The sequence below is a fragment of the Indicator indicator genome, chromosome 12 (assembly GCF_027791375.1).
Source record: "Indicator indicator isolate 239-I01 chromosome 12, UM_Iind_1.1, whole genome shotgun sequence".
NCBI classification, from domain to species: Eukaryota; Metazoa; Chordata; class Aves; order Piciformes; family Indicatoridae; genus Indicator; species Indicator indicator.
The window spans coordinates 3,169,296-3,189,131 of NC_072021.1; the positions used below are offsets into that span (position 1 = coordinate 3,169,296).

The following is a 19,836-nucleotide window of genomic DNA, read 5'->3' on the forward strand; positions in this document are numbered from 1 at the left end:
CAATACTTAGAGAATTTTCATCAAAATCTGAGTACAACTGAAAGCATTCACGAGATTCAGTATGAAATTGATGTTTTAAATATTTTAAAATGTGGCTGCTCAACTGCAGTTTAGAATCATTTGTATTCCAATATTGTGAATAAAAGTGTTGAACCATTGCCTAATGATCACATTAGGCAAAGTTGCAGGAACACAGACAGTATTTTACTGTATTTGTTATTACTCACCTAATCTTATAACCCAAGATTCCAGCTTCAGTTCAAGTTTCATGTTCTTTAAGCAAGTCTTAGCATAGTTGAAACATGAAGCATGGATTGTTCTTAGAGAATCATCCACAATGTTGTTCAGTTACTCCCCAAAGAGATGATTGTCCAACTGATGGGATGTAAAATTGTTACATATTGTGATTTGCAGGATAGCATCTTAAAGAAATCTAAAATAAATTAAAAGTAGTTAATTTAACAGAGGCAACTAATGAATTTTCTGTTCTCTTAACTCATTCTTGCAGATGGGAAGAAGCTGTTATGGCATTCTCTCACTCTTCTAGTGCCAATAAGTGTCCTTTGCTGGAAATGGTTGAGTATCTTCCTGATTCATTTAAAGTAAGTTTTCTGCACGTGTTAAAGAAGCGACTGCACAAAACCCCCTTAGTTACACTGCATCATTTGCCATTGTTTTCTATTGCTGTCCTTGCTAATATTAAAACATAAACTATATAAATATAATTGTATTTTAGTAGTAATTTCAGTTTAGCCTGCTTAATTTCTCTAGTATTATGAAAAGCTCTTGGATTCATGAGGTCGGTTGAGTTACGAGTATAAAAGTAATATAGAAAGCAGTTTAAGAGTGATGAAAGTCAGAATAGGGTCATTTGTGATGCTTGCACCTTCTGAGCTGTTCAATGATGCTACAGAACTGCTTTTTATTAAACTAGTAACTTGCTATGTATATATTCATAAACACTTCAGAATTTATACAAATAGCCTTGTAAACAGCACAGTTCCATTATTTAATTCCTACATGTAGGCTCTGAAGTTTCATGTCTCCAAAACACACTCCCTAAAATCTTACTCAATCATCACTTTTGTTGAGCGCTGCATTTGAAAGGTCATTTTCTTCAGGTGTAAAAACATGATTTCTGTATCCATATGACCTTAATTCACCTCTCTTTTCATCTGCAAAGCTGGTTTTGGACAACTGCATAATTGAATCTTCAGAGGAGAAGACAAGTCGAGACTTCTATGTAAGTGAATGAAAACATTTCTGAAGAGAGTACATTTTAGGGTGGACAGTCTTAGGGTGGGATGTGTCACAATATGCCTGGCTGTATGGTTTCAGGGATATCTTACTTGGGTAACAACTAAATTTAAAAAATCATCAGCTTTGCTTTTAGCTGCTGGTACTGGACTGAATTCTAGGATCTCTTCAGTATTTTGTATAGGTGCAATTACAGTTCTGTAGTTGGTAAAGTGAAATCAGACAATATTTAAACTTCATTTTTAAGTGATTCAGTAGCTATTCAGCAAAAAATATTTTTGAATCTGTACTTATAAAATATATTTGTCAAAAAAATCCTCAGTATTAGGATGACTTCTAAAAATCATTTAATCAGATAACAAAAATCTTCAGCTATTAGTCTCTTTCTTTTATCAGCAAAGCCACTGATTTAATTTTCTTTATTACCTCTGTCAAACTGAAATGAACACATTTTTTACTTGAAAGTTTGGGAAGGACACAATATGTATACTTTCATGTGTCTGTCAAGTTCACATGGATAAAATACACCTGTAGATGTATGTCAGATCTTAACAGAAAGAACAGGTGGCACCTTAGTTTATCATTTGGGTTGTAAACAGCTTTGAAGGTCAGTTTCTATAATCTTCATACTTGTTATGTATTTTATTGCATTTTATGCAAGTATCACAAGTACCCCATAAGGTTCAGCAAGAGCAAGTGCAGGGTCCTGCACCTGGGTTGGAACAATCCTCACTATAAAGACAGCCAGGGGGATGAGGAGGTGGAAATCAGCCCTGCAGAAAAGCACTTGGGGGTGCTGATGGACAGGAAGCTGGACATGAGCAGGCAGTGTGAGTCTGAACCCTAGAAGGCAAATTGCTTCCTGGGCTGCATCAAAACAAGTGTGGCCAGCAGATCCAGAGAGGTGATTCTGCCACTTTCCTCTGCTCTGGTGAGACCTCATCTGAAGTACTGCATCTAGCTCTGGAGCCCTCAATACAGGAAGGACATGGACCTGATGGAGCAGATCCAGAGGGGGCCACGAAAATGATAAAGGGGTTGGAGCACCTCTCCTATGAGGACAGGCTGAGGGAGCTGGGGGTGTTCAGCCTGGAGAAGAGAAGGCTCCAGGGAGACTTAATAATGACCTTCCAGTACCTGAAGGGGACCTACAAGAAGGATGCAGAGAGACTGTTTGCAAAGGCCTGAAGTGATAGAACGAGGGGCAGTGGCTTCAAACTAGAGAAGAGCAGATTTAGATTGGATGTTAGGAAGAAGTTCTTTACCATGAGGATAGTGGAACACTGGAACAGGTTGTCCAGGGAGGTGGTTGAGTCCCCTTCCCTGGAGATATTCAAGGTGAGACTTGACAGGGCTCTGGGCAGCCTAGTTGAGGATGTCCCTGCTTAGTGCAGAGAGGGTTGGACTAGATGAGCTTTAGAGGTCTCTTCCAACCCAAACCATTCTAAACCTGAGCAGTGTGCAGCCTTTCTCTCTGCTGTATAAATTCCTGCAGTCACCCTGGATATCCAAATAACAGTGACAGAAGATGTAGTATCTATTTATGCATATCAAAAGCCAAGGCATAAGTAGTATAATTGTCATCAATAATTCAGTCCAGGGTGATTCTTTTCCATAAATTCTTGTCCAAAATTTTGATCAGTAGACTGCTTTCACAATGCGAAGGAGGCATGAATGCTCTACAGTTATCTGTGAAACCATAATGCAAACCACCTTATTCATTATTATGCCAGATTGTGCCTACATCATGAAAAGAAAACTGGCACTTGTTCTGCTGTTGTACTTTCTTTTTTTTATATTGTTATCCAAGCCATATAACTTTTAAAGGGAAGCTTTTCTTTGAAGTCAGCATTAAAACAAGTTACAGCTATGAGAACAACCTTTTCAAGCTCTTACATTTTAAGAACAACTGTGTACTGTTTAATCTACAGTCAAAGGTGTCTTTGATCATCTGTGGCAGTTTTAGGCTGATGCCTAGGAAATTTTCCACACATCTTGAGTGGAAAGTGGTCAAATGTAAAGAAATTGCTGTTAGATATAAAGGGAAAGTAATGATAAGGTCTAAATAATCCCACTGGTCTGATAACTAACATAAAGTCAGTTGTATAAACTAACTTCTTCTTGGCTCTTTGCTCCAGCAGATATTAGCTGCTTGCTTCTGCTGGCTTGCTGACCTTGCTGCATTTCTTTGTTGTGGCTAAGTACTAACAAGCTACTCTCTGCTTTTCTCCTCTTTCTCTTTCCCTTGTCTGGGGTGGGGGGAAGCTAATGGTAGCCCCCTGGTTTTGTCCAGGGGGGTTCTTGTGTTGTTTATTAATTGTAAATCCATGTAAATATTGTATAGTTTGTACATATTCATTGCATTTCATATTTCTAGATTGTAGTTTTGCTTGTAAATACAGCTTCATTTGCTTTCATCACACTCAGCTAGCCTGGCAATTTTAATTTGGGGGGTAATTCTTTCAAATTAGTTGGCGGGTGATTTCAACCCACCACATCATCTAAGAGTCACAAGTGTTGGCAAGTGTTCACTGGCAGTTTCACTAGCATTCAGTACACATCAGTGTTTTAATTACTTTGACACAAAATATTTTCTTTTCCTCTAAAGGAGACCCTTATTTAAAATTAAGCACAGGTAACATTAGATTATCAGCTGCACATTTAAATGGTGGTATATGTTTTGTTATTCAGATTGAATATAACTTCAGATATCTTCAGTGTCCCCTGACACTTAACAAGAAGCTAAAGGATGGTGAAGAAATTTTCTATGAGCCACTCACCACCTTAAATGTAAGTTCTCAGTTTTATTCTGGCATCATTCCATGCTGTGTGACTTTAGATAGAATCAGGAGGCTTGGATTTTTCATCATAATATTTCTTCTCCAAAGCCCATAACTCTGTATATTTAAAGCATATTGGACTGAAATATGGACCAAAGTTCTTGTGCCTGATAAATAATGTTTCTTTTAAGTTTAGACAAAAATTCTTAGTTTATTTAAGCAACTGTGAATGTTTCAAGAGAACACACTGTGTGTGCATCAAAGGAAACCATACTCCAGTCATTGCAGTGATCATGCACTGTAATGGAAGGCACTGAAACACCTGGGAAAACTGTGGTTTTTTTGTTTTTATCTGCTAATTGCAAAATACTTGCTGTACTTAAAACTAATTTTGTTGTTCTTTCCCATTTCAAATCTGTTCTCTCATTCTTCGTCAGAAAACATTCACAGAACAAACTTTCTGGCTTCATTTGATTACTTTTGGAATTTTCTGTTGGCAAGTTGGTATATTCCCTAGTAATAAATATTTTCTTGTGAAATGTAACTAGAAAAGCTTGGTGCTCTCACAGCTATAGTTGGAAGTAGTCTGTACATTTTCTGTAAAGCTTGAAATAGACTCAGGAACAGCAGGAGAGAAGCTGGATACCTCAGCAGTCAGAGAGGGCAAAATAGCTTTGGGCCAGAGTGCATAAAAAAAAGAACTTTGCAATATCTTACAGACATTTTTCTTTTCATCAGACTAATATCCAGGCAAAGAAGGTAGCCTAGCCACTTTTGTAAGCACTTAGCTAGATGAGATAAGTTTGACCCTTCTGCTTTTTTCTTTGGTAGGCCATGGTACGCCACAACCGCATGGAGCTACTCAGTCATCCTGTGTGTAAAGAATATTTGCTTATGAAATGGTAGGTGTGTTGTGTTTTCATGTACATAAAATGCAATATTTCATGTCAGGGTGAAAGCTGTTGTGCTTCAGGTTAGTTTACTAAGATGCACCTTGTCATATTGTTGAATGAAGCAAATTTCTGTATAGCCTCTTCTAAGCATATTTAGAGTATGCTGGTGATTCTCATAGGAAATCTAGCTTGGCATTCAGTAATAATTCTTTGATAGTCACAGGAAAGACAGCCACTCTCTTTGTTTCTTCTTTATTGCAAAAGTATATAATAGGATTGCTGAGTCGAAAAGAGAAGGAACGGTATTTCAGAATGGCCGCTACAATTTTGTCCACACCATGAACTCGATGAACACCTTCATCACAAAAGAATGCTTTAAGAAATGCATATTTCCTTCTCTTGGAGACATTTCTTGGCTGTTAGGTTTGAATGGATTCCTTTCTAAATTTGTGAAGTGTTGTAACTTTAACATTCTCACTTTCAAGGATGGCCTATGGGTTTCGAGCACATCTAATGAATTTAGGCATATATTCTCTCGGTCTCATCCCACTGACTCTTCTGGTCACTCACATACAGCCAGGAAGACCTTTGAATGGAACAGAGCTCTATGAAGCAAGACCATTAGAATATGAGGTACTGAGTTTTCTTACTAGTTACAACATGAGTAAGATTTTTGTAGTAAAAAAGGTAGGATCATTTAAATAATTTCTAGAACTATTTCTGGTTTAGTACTCTGAGGAAGAGAATTGAAGTGTATATTTTTAATCATTCAGCAGCAGCTTCTGCAGATAGTTTTCAGCTCTCATTTATATTTTTAATCTTCTATGAAAATTTTACATCTAGTGTATGGTTACTTCAATTTCTTCTCTGAAGTGAGTATGTTTACAAAGGCCTGTAGTGATAGAGGACAATGGGCAGTGTTTTCAAACTAGAGAAGAGTAGATTTAGATTGGATGTTAGGAACAAGTTCCTTACCATGAGGGTGGTGAAACACTGGAACAGGTTGCCTAGGGAGGTGGTTGGGACCCCACTTCTGGAGATACTCGAAGGCTTGATGGGGCTCTGGTCAACCTGATCTGGTTGAGGATGTCCCTGCTTACGGCAGAGGGGATTGGACTAGGTGACTTTTGGAGGGGTATTAGGAAAGATTTCTTTCCTGCATGAGTGGTCAGACATGCAGACCCAGGGAGGTGGTGAAATAAAACAATGATAGGATGAGAGGAAATGTCCTGTCTTCCTTCTTCCACCGGGGGAGGTTTAGGTTGGACATTAGAAGAAACTTCTTCACTGAAAGGGTTCTCAAGCACGGGAACAGGCGCCATAGGGACATGGTTGAATGCCCATCCCTGGAGGTGTTTCAAGGAGGCAGAGATATGATGCTGAGGGACATGGTTTAGCCCCAGCCTTGCTAGAGTTAGAGAAGGGTTGGACTTGATGATATTAAAGGTCTTTTCCAACAGAAATGATTCTGTAATTCTAAAGGGAAACATCAAAAGGAGCAGCCAGGGAGCCAGGACTTCTAATCTGTCAAACGACTTCTGTTGGTGTTGCGGATACTGCAATGTGATAGCGAAGCTATGGGCGACAGAACTTGTCTTTATCTTCATCCAGTGGTAAAGCAGACTGAAAAAGTGGCATAGATGCTGCAAATTCAATTCCCAAACTCGAATAGTAGCGATAAGGAAGCTGCACAGCAGCAATTTCTCATGGCAATTCACACTTGAATTACAAAAATACAATTTATGTGGCATGGATTTCACAATGAAGAACAGTAAACCAGTATTTAGATAGTAATTAGTTTGTGAAACAAGCTATGGACATTTCTTAATTCAGCAATACAATGTATATGTAGTGAGTAGACCTGAAATAAATGCTCATTTAATAATTTCTACTTTGTTTTCTGCTCTGATTCTTCTTTCAGAACTCATACTTCACAAGGGTGTGTATGTGTTTAGTTTTAATTATGAGTTTACTGGGAATCTGCAAAGAGATATTTCAGCTGTTTCAGCAGGTAAATACATAGAGAAATAACACTGAGCAGACACTGTGCTTGCATTGCAGTTTATGTGATACTGAAATAAATCTGGGTTTTCCCTAATTAAAAGGGAAACACCAATTTATACAAGATTAAAAGCAGGAAGAGGATTTGAATAATGTGTTGAATTCAGTCCTTTAATTATGCATGACTCGTAAATATTTATCTGTCTCTCTTAAATCCTAGAAACTGAAATATTTGTTGGATTACTCCAATCTTCTGGACTGGACAATTTATACTACAAGCATAATTTTTGTGTCTTCTTTGTTTATTAATACACCAGCTCATTTGCAGTGGGAATGTGGAGCAATTGCTGTGTACTTGTCCTGGATGAACTTCTTGCTTTACCTCCAACGGTAACAGTTACTTACATGCTTTACAATAAAATACTTGCAATATGTTCAGGTATTTTACAGATCCTAACCCAGGACTGATCAAGTGTGACAGCTTTATTTTTTAATTATATTTTTTTCCCCCAAGCTATACAAGTTTCCAGATTAAAACCATAGGATTTTTTCAACCCAAAGGACTCTAAAAGAGTTTTCAGTGGATTTGATGTAGAGAATCGCAGGATGTGTTATGGCAACTAAAGAAAGAACAAGATTTATTTTAACACTAACAAAGTAAAGCCACTGCATATATCTTTTTTTTAAGTGTGTTTCATTGGAGTGGAGATTTTCACTTTTAAAAAAAGAAAACAAGAAAGAGATGCATTACAAGAGGCAAAAGGAAGTCTTTATTTAGTAACACCTGGGAAAAGATAAATTCTTTTATCATTTTACAGATTAAATAGCACACCTCACTTTTTGACACCATAGTGTCCTGTAAGGAATTATAATGGATGAAATAATTTCTTTAGTTGACAATCAGTCTGTTTATTGCCACTGATGATCTTGATGCTGTCATTGGTACAATGGTATCAAAGAATCATGGACCATGGGAGAGCTAGGTGGAGGGAAAAGGAGTCTGGATGTAGTGCTTAGGACTAATGAATGAATCAGCTGTGTCTGTGCCTAAGCAGGACTGCCTTGCACAAAGATGAGGTGTGGTTGACAGCACAACTGTGATGGTATGGAGCTGTGCAGAAAGGAAGGATGTCAGCATGCAATCATATTGCCTTTGGCTTTTCTCGTTCTTGCTGTATATATGCACTAATTACCTCCATGTGGTCTGGCAGGCAGGCAAACACAGCAGTTGCTGATTAATTTCAGGATCATTTACTGTAGCTGGAATGTTAAGAACAAGGCTTATAAACAGAGTTAAAAGAGACAATATCTTTATGGTACTGCCTCTCCTGGCAAACCTTGTCCTACACACCTCTGACCTTCAGATGACTGAACAATGCCTGTGTCCTCTCTCCTCTCCTGCATACTGTGGGCAAAGTGTGGGGGGCTGAACCTAAACAGTAAAAAGTAAATTAATGACTGTCCAACCTTCCTTCTTGTGCTAGATTAAATGCTTTCCAGGCCTGAAGATTTTTTCTGTAGCAGTAGAACTCTATGTGTGATTTTTCTAACTCATTTGGGGCACGTCCACTCCAGCAACCTGTAACTCCTTTGTCCTCAAATGGAGTTTTGCCTAATAAATGGGAGAGGATTGGGTTTGCTTTGGTTCCAGCTTGATCTTTTTAATCTTTTCACTCACTACTTCAGGTGGAAATTCTTGTGGAGGGATTTTCTCAGTTGCTGCTGCTGTAGCACAAAACAGTAAATCCGGTTCCTGAATCTGACAGGGGCTATAAATTCCCACATTCAGGTTTGGGTGAAAAACTCACTTAATCTGGTTTATGGCAACTCATGTTCTGAGACACAGTTTTTGTGTAAGCCAAGAACTGGAGAGGCTTGCCAGACTGACAGAGACCATTGCTGGAAACACAGGTGTCTTCAAGATACTCTGCTTCTCTTCCTGAGCAAAGTGTTTCTTTTTGTTTGCTTCTTTTCTGTATTTTGTAGCATCATATAGAGAAAGCTTTTAAAATCAGGCTGCTAGATGGATCATGGTGGCAGTTGTGCTTTGTTCTAATTGTTCATTTGCATTGAAAAGCAGCAAAAATTGGATCATTTCCTGATGTTATTGTTATAAGTACTGACAGTGGCTATGGAGGGAGTAGAAGTTGTCCATGAAAACTGGTGTCTTGAAGAAGTACTGCTCTGGTGCATTAAAACAAAAGATTGTGTAGTTTAAGCTTGCTGTAAGTATGGCCACCTGCATTCTTCTGGGTGTGGAATTGCAAGTTTGTACCATCCCACCATGTCTCAGGCAAAGTGTCACTTACAACACACAAAAATCAAGATTACTTACTGCCTTGCATTGACAACTCTATGTGACTCTAACTCCAGTGTTTAATTTTGCATATTTTTTTCTCTTCTTGCCTAGATTTGAAAACTATGGCATCTATGTTGTGATGTTCTGGGAAATCTTGAGGACTTTGATTCGGATTGCTGTTGTGTTTTTTTTCCTGATATTGGCCTTTGGACTTAGTTTCTTTGTCCTTTTGGGTTCACAGGTTGGTTAAATGGCACACTTAGTTTTATTATCATTATAAATAATTATTCTTAACTAAAGAATCTCAAGAAGTTATTTACAAATTCTGTTTTGTTTGGGGTTATTTCTTTGTTCAGCAAACATACAGCACTCCTCTGCTTTCTGTGATGAAGACATTTGCCATGATGCTGGGAGACATAAATTACCACGATGCATTCCTCGACCCATTGCTCAGCAGTGAATTGCCATATCCATTCCTCAGTTACACAGTTCTCATCATATTTACCTTGCTTATTCCAATCCTTCTTATGAACTTGCTAGTAAGTAAACTACTCATCAATATCCAAAACTGGTTCAGCACAGGTTTATGCACAGTTTTCCCAACTAGAATTTCTCTTGTGCTGTTTCCTGGACATCCATTTGTTCATTATTTAACAAATTGATACTTTCAGTAACATATTCAAAAGTGGCATTTCCCTGGACTCTTTTTCCCTCCAGTTTACTGTTCTGAATATTTTCCCAGAGGTGACTCTTGCAAGGATTTCTTGTCTATCCTTGAAGAAAATTGGGAAGCAATGATTTTAAGATGTATTCTGATAAATGTCTGCCTCCTAGAGTAGACATAGACTTAGTTATTCAACTCCTTGCTGTGTCATAAACTAGTGATAACAATACTGTCTGAAAAAAAAAAAACAAAGCCAAACCCCTCTGAGCCAGAGGTGTGCCCAAGTGGCCAAGAAGGCCAACAGCATCCTGGCCTGCCTCAGCAGGATTGTCCCCCTGTACTCAGCACTGATGAGGCCATACCTTGAGTCCTGAGTGCACTTCTGGGCACTTCACTGCAATAAGGATGCTGAGGTGCTGGAGCAGGTCCAGAGAAGGGCAACAAGGATGGTGAAGGGTCTGGAGAACAGGTCTGGTGAGGAGCAGCTGAGGGACCTGGGGGTGTTTAGTCTGGAGGAGAAGAGGCTGAGGGGAGGGAGACCTTCTGGCTCTCTACGACTCCCTTTATTGGAGCAAGGTGGGTGTTGGTCTCTTCTCCCTAGTACCAAGTGATAGGACAAGAGGAAATGCCCTCTCTTCCTTATTCCAGCAGAGGAGGTTTAGGTTGGATATTAGAAGAAACTTCTTCACTGAAAGGGTTCTCAAACACTGAAACAGGTTCCCCAGGGAGGTGGTTGAATTCCCACCCTGCAGGTGTTTCAAAGAGGCAGAGATGTGGTGCTAAGGGACATGGTTTAGCCCCAGCCTTGGTAGAGTTAGAGAAGGGTTGAACTTGATGATCTTAAGGGTCTTTTCCAGCCAAAGCTGTTATCTGATTCTATGATTCTGTCTTTATTGCATACCAAACTGCAGACAACAGTAGTGTTAAAACTAAGTAATGAGTCTGACCTGAACAAAAAGGATGAGGAACGCTGATATTGATGAGAAAGGGGGGAAAAATGTAAAGCATCTTTAGCTGTGTTCCACTGAACGTAGATATATATATTTAAGTAAATGTTACATGAGCTGAACAATAAAAATCAAACAAATTGGGGGTTTTAAGTCGCTGCTGTGTTCATATACAATCAAGAGGTCAACAAGATTTTTAACATAGCAGTGATGAAGAATCAAAAAGGAGGGATGTTATTCTTGACAGATCCTTGGAGTAGCTCAATAGTGCCTTATTGATAGACAGATAGCTGGCATTAAGGAAACTTCCTGCATTTGTTGCTATGGATATACTTAATCTGCATAGAAGGGATGTGCTTCCAAACTCCAGTGAAACAAAACAGAACTAATTTTAGAGTCGTTCTGGATTTAAGTGGGAATAAGAAATACAACTGAAATCACATAAAATTAGGTAATGAAGTCTTTCTCGGATGTTTTTAGATTGGTTTGGCTGTTGGGGACATAGCTGAAGTACAGAAATATGCTGCTCTCAAAAGAATTGCTATGCAGGTAAGTGGCATACCAGAGAAGCATCAGCCACTGGAAGTGGAGGGCATTGTTAGAGTTGATCACTATTTAGGTGATCAGCTGATTCATCAATATCCCTGATCAACATCTTAGCATCTCTGTAAAGCAAATTGGTGAGCATGGGCATCCTATTGTGAATCCCATTTTCAGTCATGTGAGTCATTGTGAAGGAAATACACTAAACAGATGCATTTTTAAGGTACTTTTGAATAGGCAGTTCAGTGAGTTGTTCCAATAAGAGAATCTCAGAATGAGTGAGGGCACTGTTTCAAATTGGAGAGTTGCCTTTTAAGGAGAGAACTGATGCAGTGGAAAGGTTAAGGTACACTGAAACCAAAGGGACACCAAATTCATTGAAGGCTCCTGCTGGTCTCTGTGTTGAGGACATACTAAATACAATACCAGGTATAACTCAGGAACTTAACATCACATTTCTAAATGTTTTTGGCTACCTTAAAATGTATTAAGATACTTCACAGAATTTCTGTTGAAATCAGAGGAGTTTGGGAACCTGTATGGTTTTAAAAACTGTAACCACCTGAGATATGTTCAAAGTAGCTTTTGCAAATTGCTGTGGTTTAACTGCAGGCAGTGACTAAGCACCATGCAGCTTCCCTCTCACTCCTCCCTACTCCCTGATGCAGAGGGCAGAGGTTTGGCACAGTTTACCTAATTTTTTTTTTTTGTGTGTGGTGAACTGTATATGAAGCTTGACTTTCCCAGGTGGAAGTACACACAGTATACATCTGTGTAGGTTCTTAGGAACTGCCTGTCCATGGGTTTCCTTGATGTTCTGCTCAAAGTCTGTGTTGTGAGAACTGACCCTTCATAAAACTGCTGCAGGGAGTGGCTTTGCCCATGTTTCCTGTTGGCTCTGCTCTTTCTAGTAATTATCAGAGCCTAGTGGCTGAGCATAAAGAGAGGTGTGCACAAACAATACCCAAGAACAGCTCAGAAATAATTTCTGGTAGTCGTGTAACTTTAAATTGTGTACTTGCCTAGTAAGGAAGAACTCTTTTTGAAAGTAACATTTCCTCCCAAGAGATCTTTCTTTTGCTAGAGGTAAAAATGACTACAGCAGAGATACAAGGGCAATTCTTGGAGCAGGTAGTGCTTTTCACCTGTCTAGGTGTTCCTTTGCCAAGAGAACACTCTATGAAGATGTCTTGCAACTTCAGACAGTAACCTTCTGTGTGTTGGTCAGGATTGTGGTTGGCTGCAACAGGTTTACCCTGTGCACCCTGTCATTGGAGATTTTGTATTGCTCAGGATTTCTGTAGCAGTTTGAAAACAACTGGCAAGGTGATATCCCTGAAGACACTCATCTATAAGATATTTTTTTCTGCCCAAGGGAAAACATTTCTCACAGACACTTCACCTGCACCTTAATCTATACCAACTCTGTCATAATCTAGTAAAAGGATATCACACAGTTGAAGACAGAAAGATAACTCTCTCATTATCATTTGGTCCTAAACACCATAGCTATCATAGGTATCCTCTCTTTTGAACATTTCTACCCTGTAATTCTATACTGCGACCCACAGTATCTTAAGGAGCTATTCAATCCATTAGACAAGAGCTAACTCTAGTTACAAGAGTGTATGTCTATGTGGAGTAATTAATTCTGCTGAGATACTCAATAGTGCTATGTCTAGCTGTCACTATAGTGTCTGGGGTGGCCTTTTCAAGCATTATACCACTGCTTACAGCACAGATATCCTCTGAGGTTTGACAGCTAGCAACAGTGACTTGAATATAATGACATGATGGTTATTTTCACTTATAATGTGTCCTTATCTTAAGAGAATATTCCCTGTTCTAAATGCAAAACTGTGTTTAGGTTAATCTTCACACCAATTTAGAGAAGAAGCTGCCATTTTGGTTTTTAAGTCGGGTGGACCAGGAATCCATCACTGTATATCCCAACAGACCAAGATACTGTGGCTTTATGGTAAGAAAGTGAATCTTGGACTAAAGAATTCTTTCTAAAATGTGAGTGACTTGTTTTTCACTTCCAAGATTACTGGGAATGTTGCATTCATAAGGCTCAAACATAACTCTGACTACCTTCAGTAAAAATGATAAATCAATTTGAGTACAGCCTCAATGATTCAGATATAATTGCTGTTTGAATTCTTAATATATTTTTTTTGTTTATTCTGCTGTTTGAATTCTTGGTATATTTTTTTGTTTCTTCTTTTATTTCTTTGCTTTTCATTTCAAGCTGCTGTTGGTAGACAGCATTCCCTAAGGAAGCAAACTTTGCAAAACAAGCATTTAATGTACAAATTGGTGCTGGAGTGTGTCCAGACAAGGGTAACAAAGCTGGGGAAGGGTCTGGAGAACAGGTCTGTGAGGAGTGGCTGGGGGAACTGGGTTTGTTTAGTCTGGAGAAGAGGAGGCTGAGGGGAGACCTCATTGCTCTCTACAGCTCCCTGAAATGATGCTGAAGTAACAGGGGGGGGGGGGGGGAAAGTCTCTTCTCCCTAGTATCAGTGATAAAATGAGAGGAAATGGCCTGAAATTGTGCCAGCAAAGGTTCAGATCAGATACTAGGAAAATTTTTTTGCTGCAGGAGTGGGCAGGCGTTGGAACAGGCTGCCCAGGGAGGTGGTAGAGTCACCATCCCTGGAGGTGTTCAAGAAATGTGTGGCCATGGCATTCTGAGATACAGTTTAATGGCCATGGTGACCTTAGGGTGATGGTTGGAGGCCTTTTCCAACTGAAACAATTCTATGATTCTCTCAAAATACAACTTTGTAACAGAAACTGTTTTCATCTTTAATACTGTGTAGAGAATGCTCCCATTCACATATTTGGGATTTCTAATCTGTTGTCAGTCTCTAATACATGATTTCATTTTGGTTCCATGTTTTATTCAGAGCGTGTTCCAGTACTGCTTTGGGTGTGAGGACTCTGCCACAGATGCACAGAGCACTGACACAACGTTAGAACTGGAAGTTCTGAAGCAGAAATACAGGTATTCCTTGTTACAAATATACTCCTGGTTTTAGAAGTGTTCTAAAGCTCCATACTGTACCTAAAAGTAAAATTCAAGGTATCTACTCTTCTTAAGTAAGTTCTCTCACTCTGGTAACTTAATGTATTCTGCAATGCATTTACCTTCAAAATACTTGGGTGGTAGAGAAATATTTTTATCCCATGGCAGAGAAAAAGGATGGAATTGTATGCTCATTAAACTGAAATGTTGGGGAAAATGCCTTTTCATTTCAGAATCAGAGCTTTGTGTATGAAGATTTTCAAGGATTGTTTTAAATTCCCAAATGATGTTGTTCCAATCACTTTGCAAAAGTACACGATCCAGCTGACTTTCCACTGATCTGCTGGTAGAGGTGCTTCAGACTGTTTCCCAAAAGATGGATTGGTGTCCTGGTTCTCCTTGGAACAAATCATCTGTTTCCTAAACAACAGACTAAGTTTTGTCAGTTACGTTTTTGTCTCCCTTCTCAGATTCTGTTTAAGAATTGTTCTGCATGAAGGACTTGGCAGGTGTTGAAGGGGTGAGAATACACCCTCCAGACGTGGGCAAACCATGGAATTTAACATCTTTCACACAGAATCACAGAACCTTAGGGGTTGGAAGGAACCTCTAGAGATCATCCAACCCCCTGCCAGCACAGGATCAGCTAGGGAAGGTCACACAGGAACACATCCAGGCAGGTTTTGAATGTCTCCAGAGAAGGAGACTCCACAACCTCTCATGGCAGCCTGCTCCAGTGTTTTGTCACCCTCACAGTGAAAAAGCTTTTCCTTGTGTTCCCAAGGAACCTCCTCTGCTCCAGCTTGCACCTTTTCCTAGCATTGGACATCACTGAGCAGAGCCTGGCTCCACCCTCCTGACACTCACCCTTCACATCTTTGTAAATGTGAATGGGGTCACCTCTCAATCTCCTCTTCTCCGAGCTCCAGAGTCCCAGCTCCCTCAGCCTGTTCTTAGCAGGGAGATGTTCCACTGCCTTCTGCATCTTTGTGGCTCTGTGCCGGACTGTTTCCAGCAGTTCCATGAAGTCATTGTTGAACTGAGGGGCCCAGAACTGGAAACAGTATTCCAGATGTGGCCTCACCAGAGCAGAGTAGAGGTGCAGGAGAACTTCTCTCAACCTCCTAACCACAGCCCTTCTAATCCACCCCAGGATGCCCTTGGCCTTCTTGGCCACAAGGACACATTGCTGGCTCCTGGTCATCCTTCTATCCACCAGGACCCCCAGGTCCTTCTCCTCTGTGCTGCTCTCCAACAGCTCAGCTCCCAATCTATGCTGATTCATGGGGTTGTTCTTTCCCAGATGCAAGACTCTACACTTGCCCTTGGATTTCTTCAAGTCCACAGCAGATCAATAGGTTAGGACCTGGTGTAGAACATACTCTTTTTCTTTTTTTCCCCCCTACAGCGAGGGGAAAACCCTCTGAAATAGAACAACTTGTGGACATTTCACTACAAAAGGTTCTATTTACTGCTTAGACAAGAATGGCTGAGAACTTTGGTTTATGATGTTGCCAGTATGGTTTTATTGTCAGAGTTCCAAACTGAGTTCACTTCCTACTGAAGCTGGTGGCTTTGTATTAAGGTTAGGTAGTTGCTGCACTATTTTAATGCTCATGGTTTTCATACATTTTAAAATGTTTTTAAATATTAGTTAATAACAAAGAGAAAAAAAAAAAAAAAGGTAACTAGATCTGAAGAAGCCCCAAATTGTCCTTCACAGAAATTTTTTTTCAGTCACAATATATATTTCATGCTGCAGTTTTGTGAGCTTAGAGATTCTGAAGAGCAGATTTTCACAAAGCCTGTTTGGTAATTTTATGAAGACAGTTTCTAGACATATTTCCCATTTCTTTCACTGCTGCTTAGAAGATAACAGCTGCTATGTTCTGTGTGTATGATGCTAACTGCTGTTAACTCTTGATTTGTACCAGTTCCATTTTGGATAGCACTTCAAGAGATTCCCAGTAAGTGCCTCATCAGTATCACTTCCATGCTGTTAAAGTAGTTGTGAAGTTCACTAAATGTTTGTGGATACTGACTTGCCTTTGCAAATCTGGCCCTTTTTCCTTGCTAGACTACTTCAGTCAATAGGAAAAACTTCTGAGAGAACTGTTCAGAAGTTTGTTTTGATTGTGTCCAGTTCTGGGTCCCTCAATTTAAGAAGGACATTGAGATACTTGAATGTGTCCAGAGAAGGGCAACAAGGCTGGGGAGGGGTCTGGAGCACAGCCCTGTGAGGAGAGGCTGAGGGAGCTGGGGGTGTTTAGCCTGGAGAAGAGGAGGCTCAGGGGTGACCACATTGCTGTCTACAACTACCTGAAGGGAGGTTGTAGCCAGGAGGGGGTTGGTCTCTTCTCCCAGGCACCCAGCAGCAGAACAAGAGGACACAGTCTCAAGCTGTGCAGGGGGAAGTTTAGGCTTGAGGTGAGGAGAAAGTTCTTCACAGAAAGAATGATCTGCCATTGGAATGAGCTGCCCAGGGAGGTGGTGGAGGAAGTGGCACTTGGTGCCATGGTTTAGCAGTCACGAGGTCTTGGGTGACAGGTTGGACTTGATGATCCTTGAGGTCTTTTCCAACCTTATTGATTCTGTGATTCTGTGAGATGAAGTTGCTCTTACATTAAGTATATAGTGAGTTACTTGTCTCAAGAACCAGGAATTGGTTTTAATCCTGTTTATTATTAAGAGAAATATTGAGGTGCTGGAGCAGGTCCAGAGAAGGGCAGCAAATCTGGTGAAGGGTCTGAAGAACAGGTCTGGTGAGGAGCAGCTGAGGGAACTGGGGTTGTTTAGTCTGGAGAAGAGGAGGCTGAGGGGAGACCTCATTGCTCTCTACAGCTCCCTGAAGGGAGACTAAACCAAGGTGGGGTTGGTTTCTTCTCCCTAGTAACAAGTGACAAAATGAGAGGAAGTGGCCTCAAGTTGTGCCAGGGAAGGTTTAGGTTAGATATAAGAAGAAACTTCTTCACTGAAAAGGTTCTCCTACACTGGTACAGGCTCCCCAGGGAGAAACCCCATCCCTGGGGGTGTTTCAAAGAGGCAGAGATGTGCTGTGGCACATGGTATAGCACCAGCCATGGCAGAGTTAGAGAATAGTGGGACTCAATATTCTTAGAGGTCCTTTCTTACCAAAAAATATCTGATTCTGTGATTCCTGAAACGTGGAGAAGTACCACAGCTTGAAAAGCTGAATGTGTTCTACAGAATTGTCTTTGTCAGCAGAAGGATCAAGTCAAGGACTGTCAGGTTTTTGCATCTGTAATTTTAATGACCAAAATGTCACTTGAAATTAAATGACAAAGATTGATGTATGCATGTTTTTTTCTTTCTTTTGTTATTGGGTGTTGTTTTTTTTTTCAGGCTCAAAGATATATCAACACTATTGGAAAAGCAACATGACCTCATTAAATTGATTATCCAAAAGATGGAGATAGTGTCAGAGGCTGAGGATGAAGACAGCAATGATTTATTTCAGCACAAGTTTAGGAAAAGGCAGTTAGAGCACAAAAATAGTAAATGGGATACAGTGTTAAAAGCTGTTAAAACAAATGTTCCTAACCCAAGCACAGAAAAGAACAATAGCTTCTTCTAGACATGGCTGTGATATGTTGTGGTAGCATTTTGGTATATCTGAGGGTCACTTCTCTTACTGCCTGTGCATAACGTTCATGTGATACACTGTGTATTCGAGTATAGAAAATGGCCAGCTCTGAAAAGAAAGGATGCAGGTGCTCAAATCAGTATTCAAGGATCCAAAACTATGATCCCAAAAGTGGCTGCCTGATGAGGAAAGTGCCTAACTCACCAGATGCCAACCTTGCTACCTGATCAGGAAAATGCCTAACTCACCAGATGCCAATCTTGCTGTCTTGACAGTTTCCAGAGGTTCTGCCTAGATCTGCTCCTGGATTTGGCCTTTATACTCAGCTCTGTACTTATGGCATTATTTTCTGTTACAAACAGTTTTAGAATCTCTGGAGTTTTAAAAATTCAAACTCTAATCATTTAGTATTCAGCCAGTGGGGTTTATGTAACTTCAAAAAAAAAAAAAAAAAAAGAAACTAACCTGAATGCTTGTGTTGGAAGTTTTGCTTAGTAAGGACTACAGGATCAGGCCTTAAAGGGAAGAAATAAAATGATCATGAAATTGTAATGTAAGGGAAGGGACTGGGTGGTTTGGGGTTTTGGGGTTTTTTTGCAGCTAACTATATGCAGCTCTCAGAGGGATCATTTGTACTACCATGCATCCAGCAACAACTGAATGCCATGTTCAATGTCAGTCATTTACAGTGTGCTCTCTGTATCTTGCTAGTGTGATTCTGATAGCCTACAGCTGACCTTGCTGCTTTCATCAGCACTTGTTTTTTATTATTTATTTTCTGGATATTCAGTGCATTATGTAATACAGAGTGACGTATCAAATGTGGAAATAAACATGAATTAAACTGTGTTTAAGTACCTGAATACCTTGGGTTCAAAACCAGTGCTAATAAACTGATGATGACTCTAGGTGGTGGTAACACTCTGTGGTCTGCCCTGGAATTCAGACTTTTTCTTTCAGAGCTTAACATCAGTGAATTCTTCATGGAAAGAACAATTGTGAACCCAGTTCGTTTCAAAGGTAGCCACCAGAAGGTAATTCACTTCTGGTACTTGTCCAGTCTCCAGGAAACACAGGAAGTGCAGTGAGAATTAGTGAGGCTTGTGTCTAACTGCCATGGATGATGTGCTGTCCAACAGGGAAGATGCTTTCTCACCCAGCTGCTTTGAGACTTTAAATCTTTGCCTGGTAATTTAGAGAAAGAAGGAGGTCATTAGAGAAGGAAGGAGGTTATCACCTCCTGATAACACTCCCTTTCTACTTGCTTAATAAGGTGATCAGTTGCTTAATGTCAAGTGGTAGGTGGCATCTGCAGAGACTCAGGAAATGTTTTGAGTTTGTTTCTCTTCTGGTAGCTTTGAATCTGTGACAGCTGTACCCGAAAGTGTTTGCTGTTGAGACTTAGGTTCTGTTCTGGGTTTCTCTCCCAGAATCTGCAGAGGTATTTTACATGTAAGTATTACTGGAATAGTTGAGTTAAAACTTTAGTTGGGGGCAGAAAATAAGCATGTGGCCAACGTGTTCAAACAGCAAAGAGGGAGTGAGAACATGGGCACTGCTGTGTGAGGGGGTGCACTGGGGGGTAACTGCCTAGTGGGACAGGAGTGCAGGCTGATTTAGTGCACTTTGGAAGTGTAATGGTAGCATGCACTATTCTTCATAGGCTGCATGTTAAGATGTTTCCAGGTGAAGGCAAGACGAGAAGACTCTTACTGCGAAAGGCAAAAGCATTTATTGCCTAAGCAACTCAGCAAAGCACTAAGCACAAGCAAAGCAGAAGCAAAGCAAGCCAAAACCTCACTGCTCTGTTACACAGTCAA

At 40.1% G+C, this 19,836-nt stretch overlaps 1 protein-coding gene across 1 annotated transcript in view; it reads left to right on the plus strand.

Annotated features, from left to right (window-relative positions):
• TRPA1 (transient receptor potential cation channel subfamily A member 1) overlaps positions 1 to 18,007 on the plus strand; it is a 37,629-nt gene extending 19,622 nt beyond the window's left edge. The window contains exons 15-27 of the mRNA XM_054385491.1: positions 509 to 602; positions 1,184 to 1,243; positions 3,949 to 4,047; positions 4,869 to 4,939; positions 5,416 to 5,563; positions 6,852 to 6,941; positions 7,152 to 7,321; positions 9,342 to 9,471; positions 9,587 to 9,769; positions 11,322 to 11,390; positions 13,252 to 13,362; positions 14,294 to 14,391; positions 17,776 to 18,007. Of these exons, the coding sequence (XP_054241466.1) occupies positions 509 to 602; positions 1,184 to 1,243; positions 3,949 to 4,047; positions 4,869 to 4,939; positions 5,416 to 5,563; positions 6,852 to 6,941; positions 7,152 to 7,321; positions 9,342 to 9,471; positions 9,587 to 9,769; positions 11,322 to 11,390; positions 13,252 to 13,362; positions 14,294 to 14,391; positions 17,776 to 18,007 (1,555 nt within the window). The remainder of the gene's footprint in view (positions 1 to 508; positions 603 to 1,183; positions 1,244 to 3,948; positions 4,048 to 4,868; positions 4,940 to 5,415; positions 5,564 to 6,851; positions 6,942 to 7,151; positions 7,322 to 9,341; positions 9,472 to 9,586; positions 9,770 to 11,321; positions 11,391 to 13,251; positions 13,363 to 14,293; positions 14,392 to 17,775) is intronic.
• The last annotated feature ends 1,829 nt before the right edge of the window (positions 18,008 to 19,836 follow it).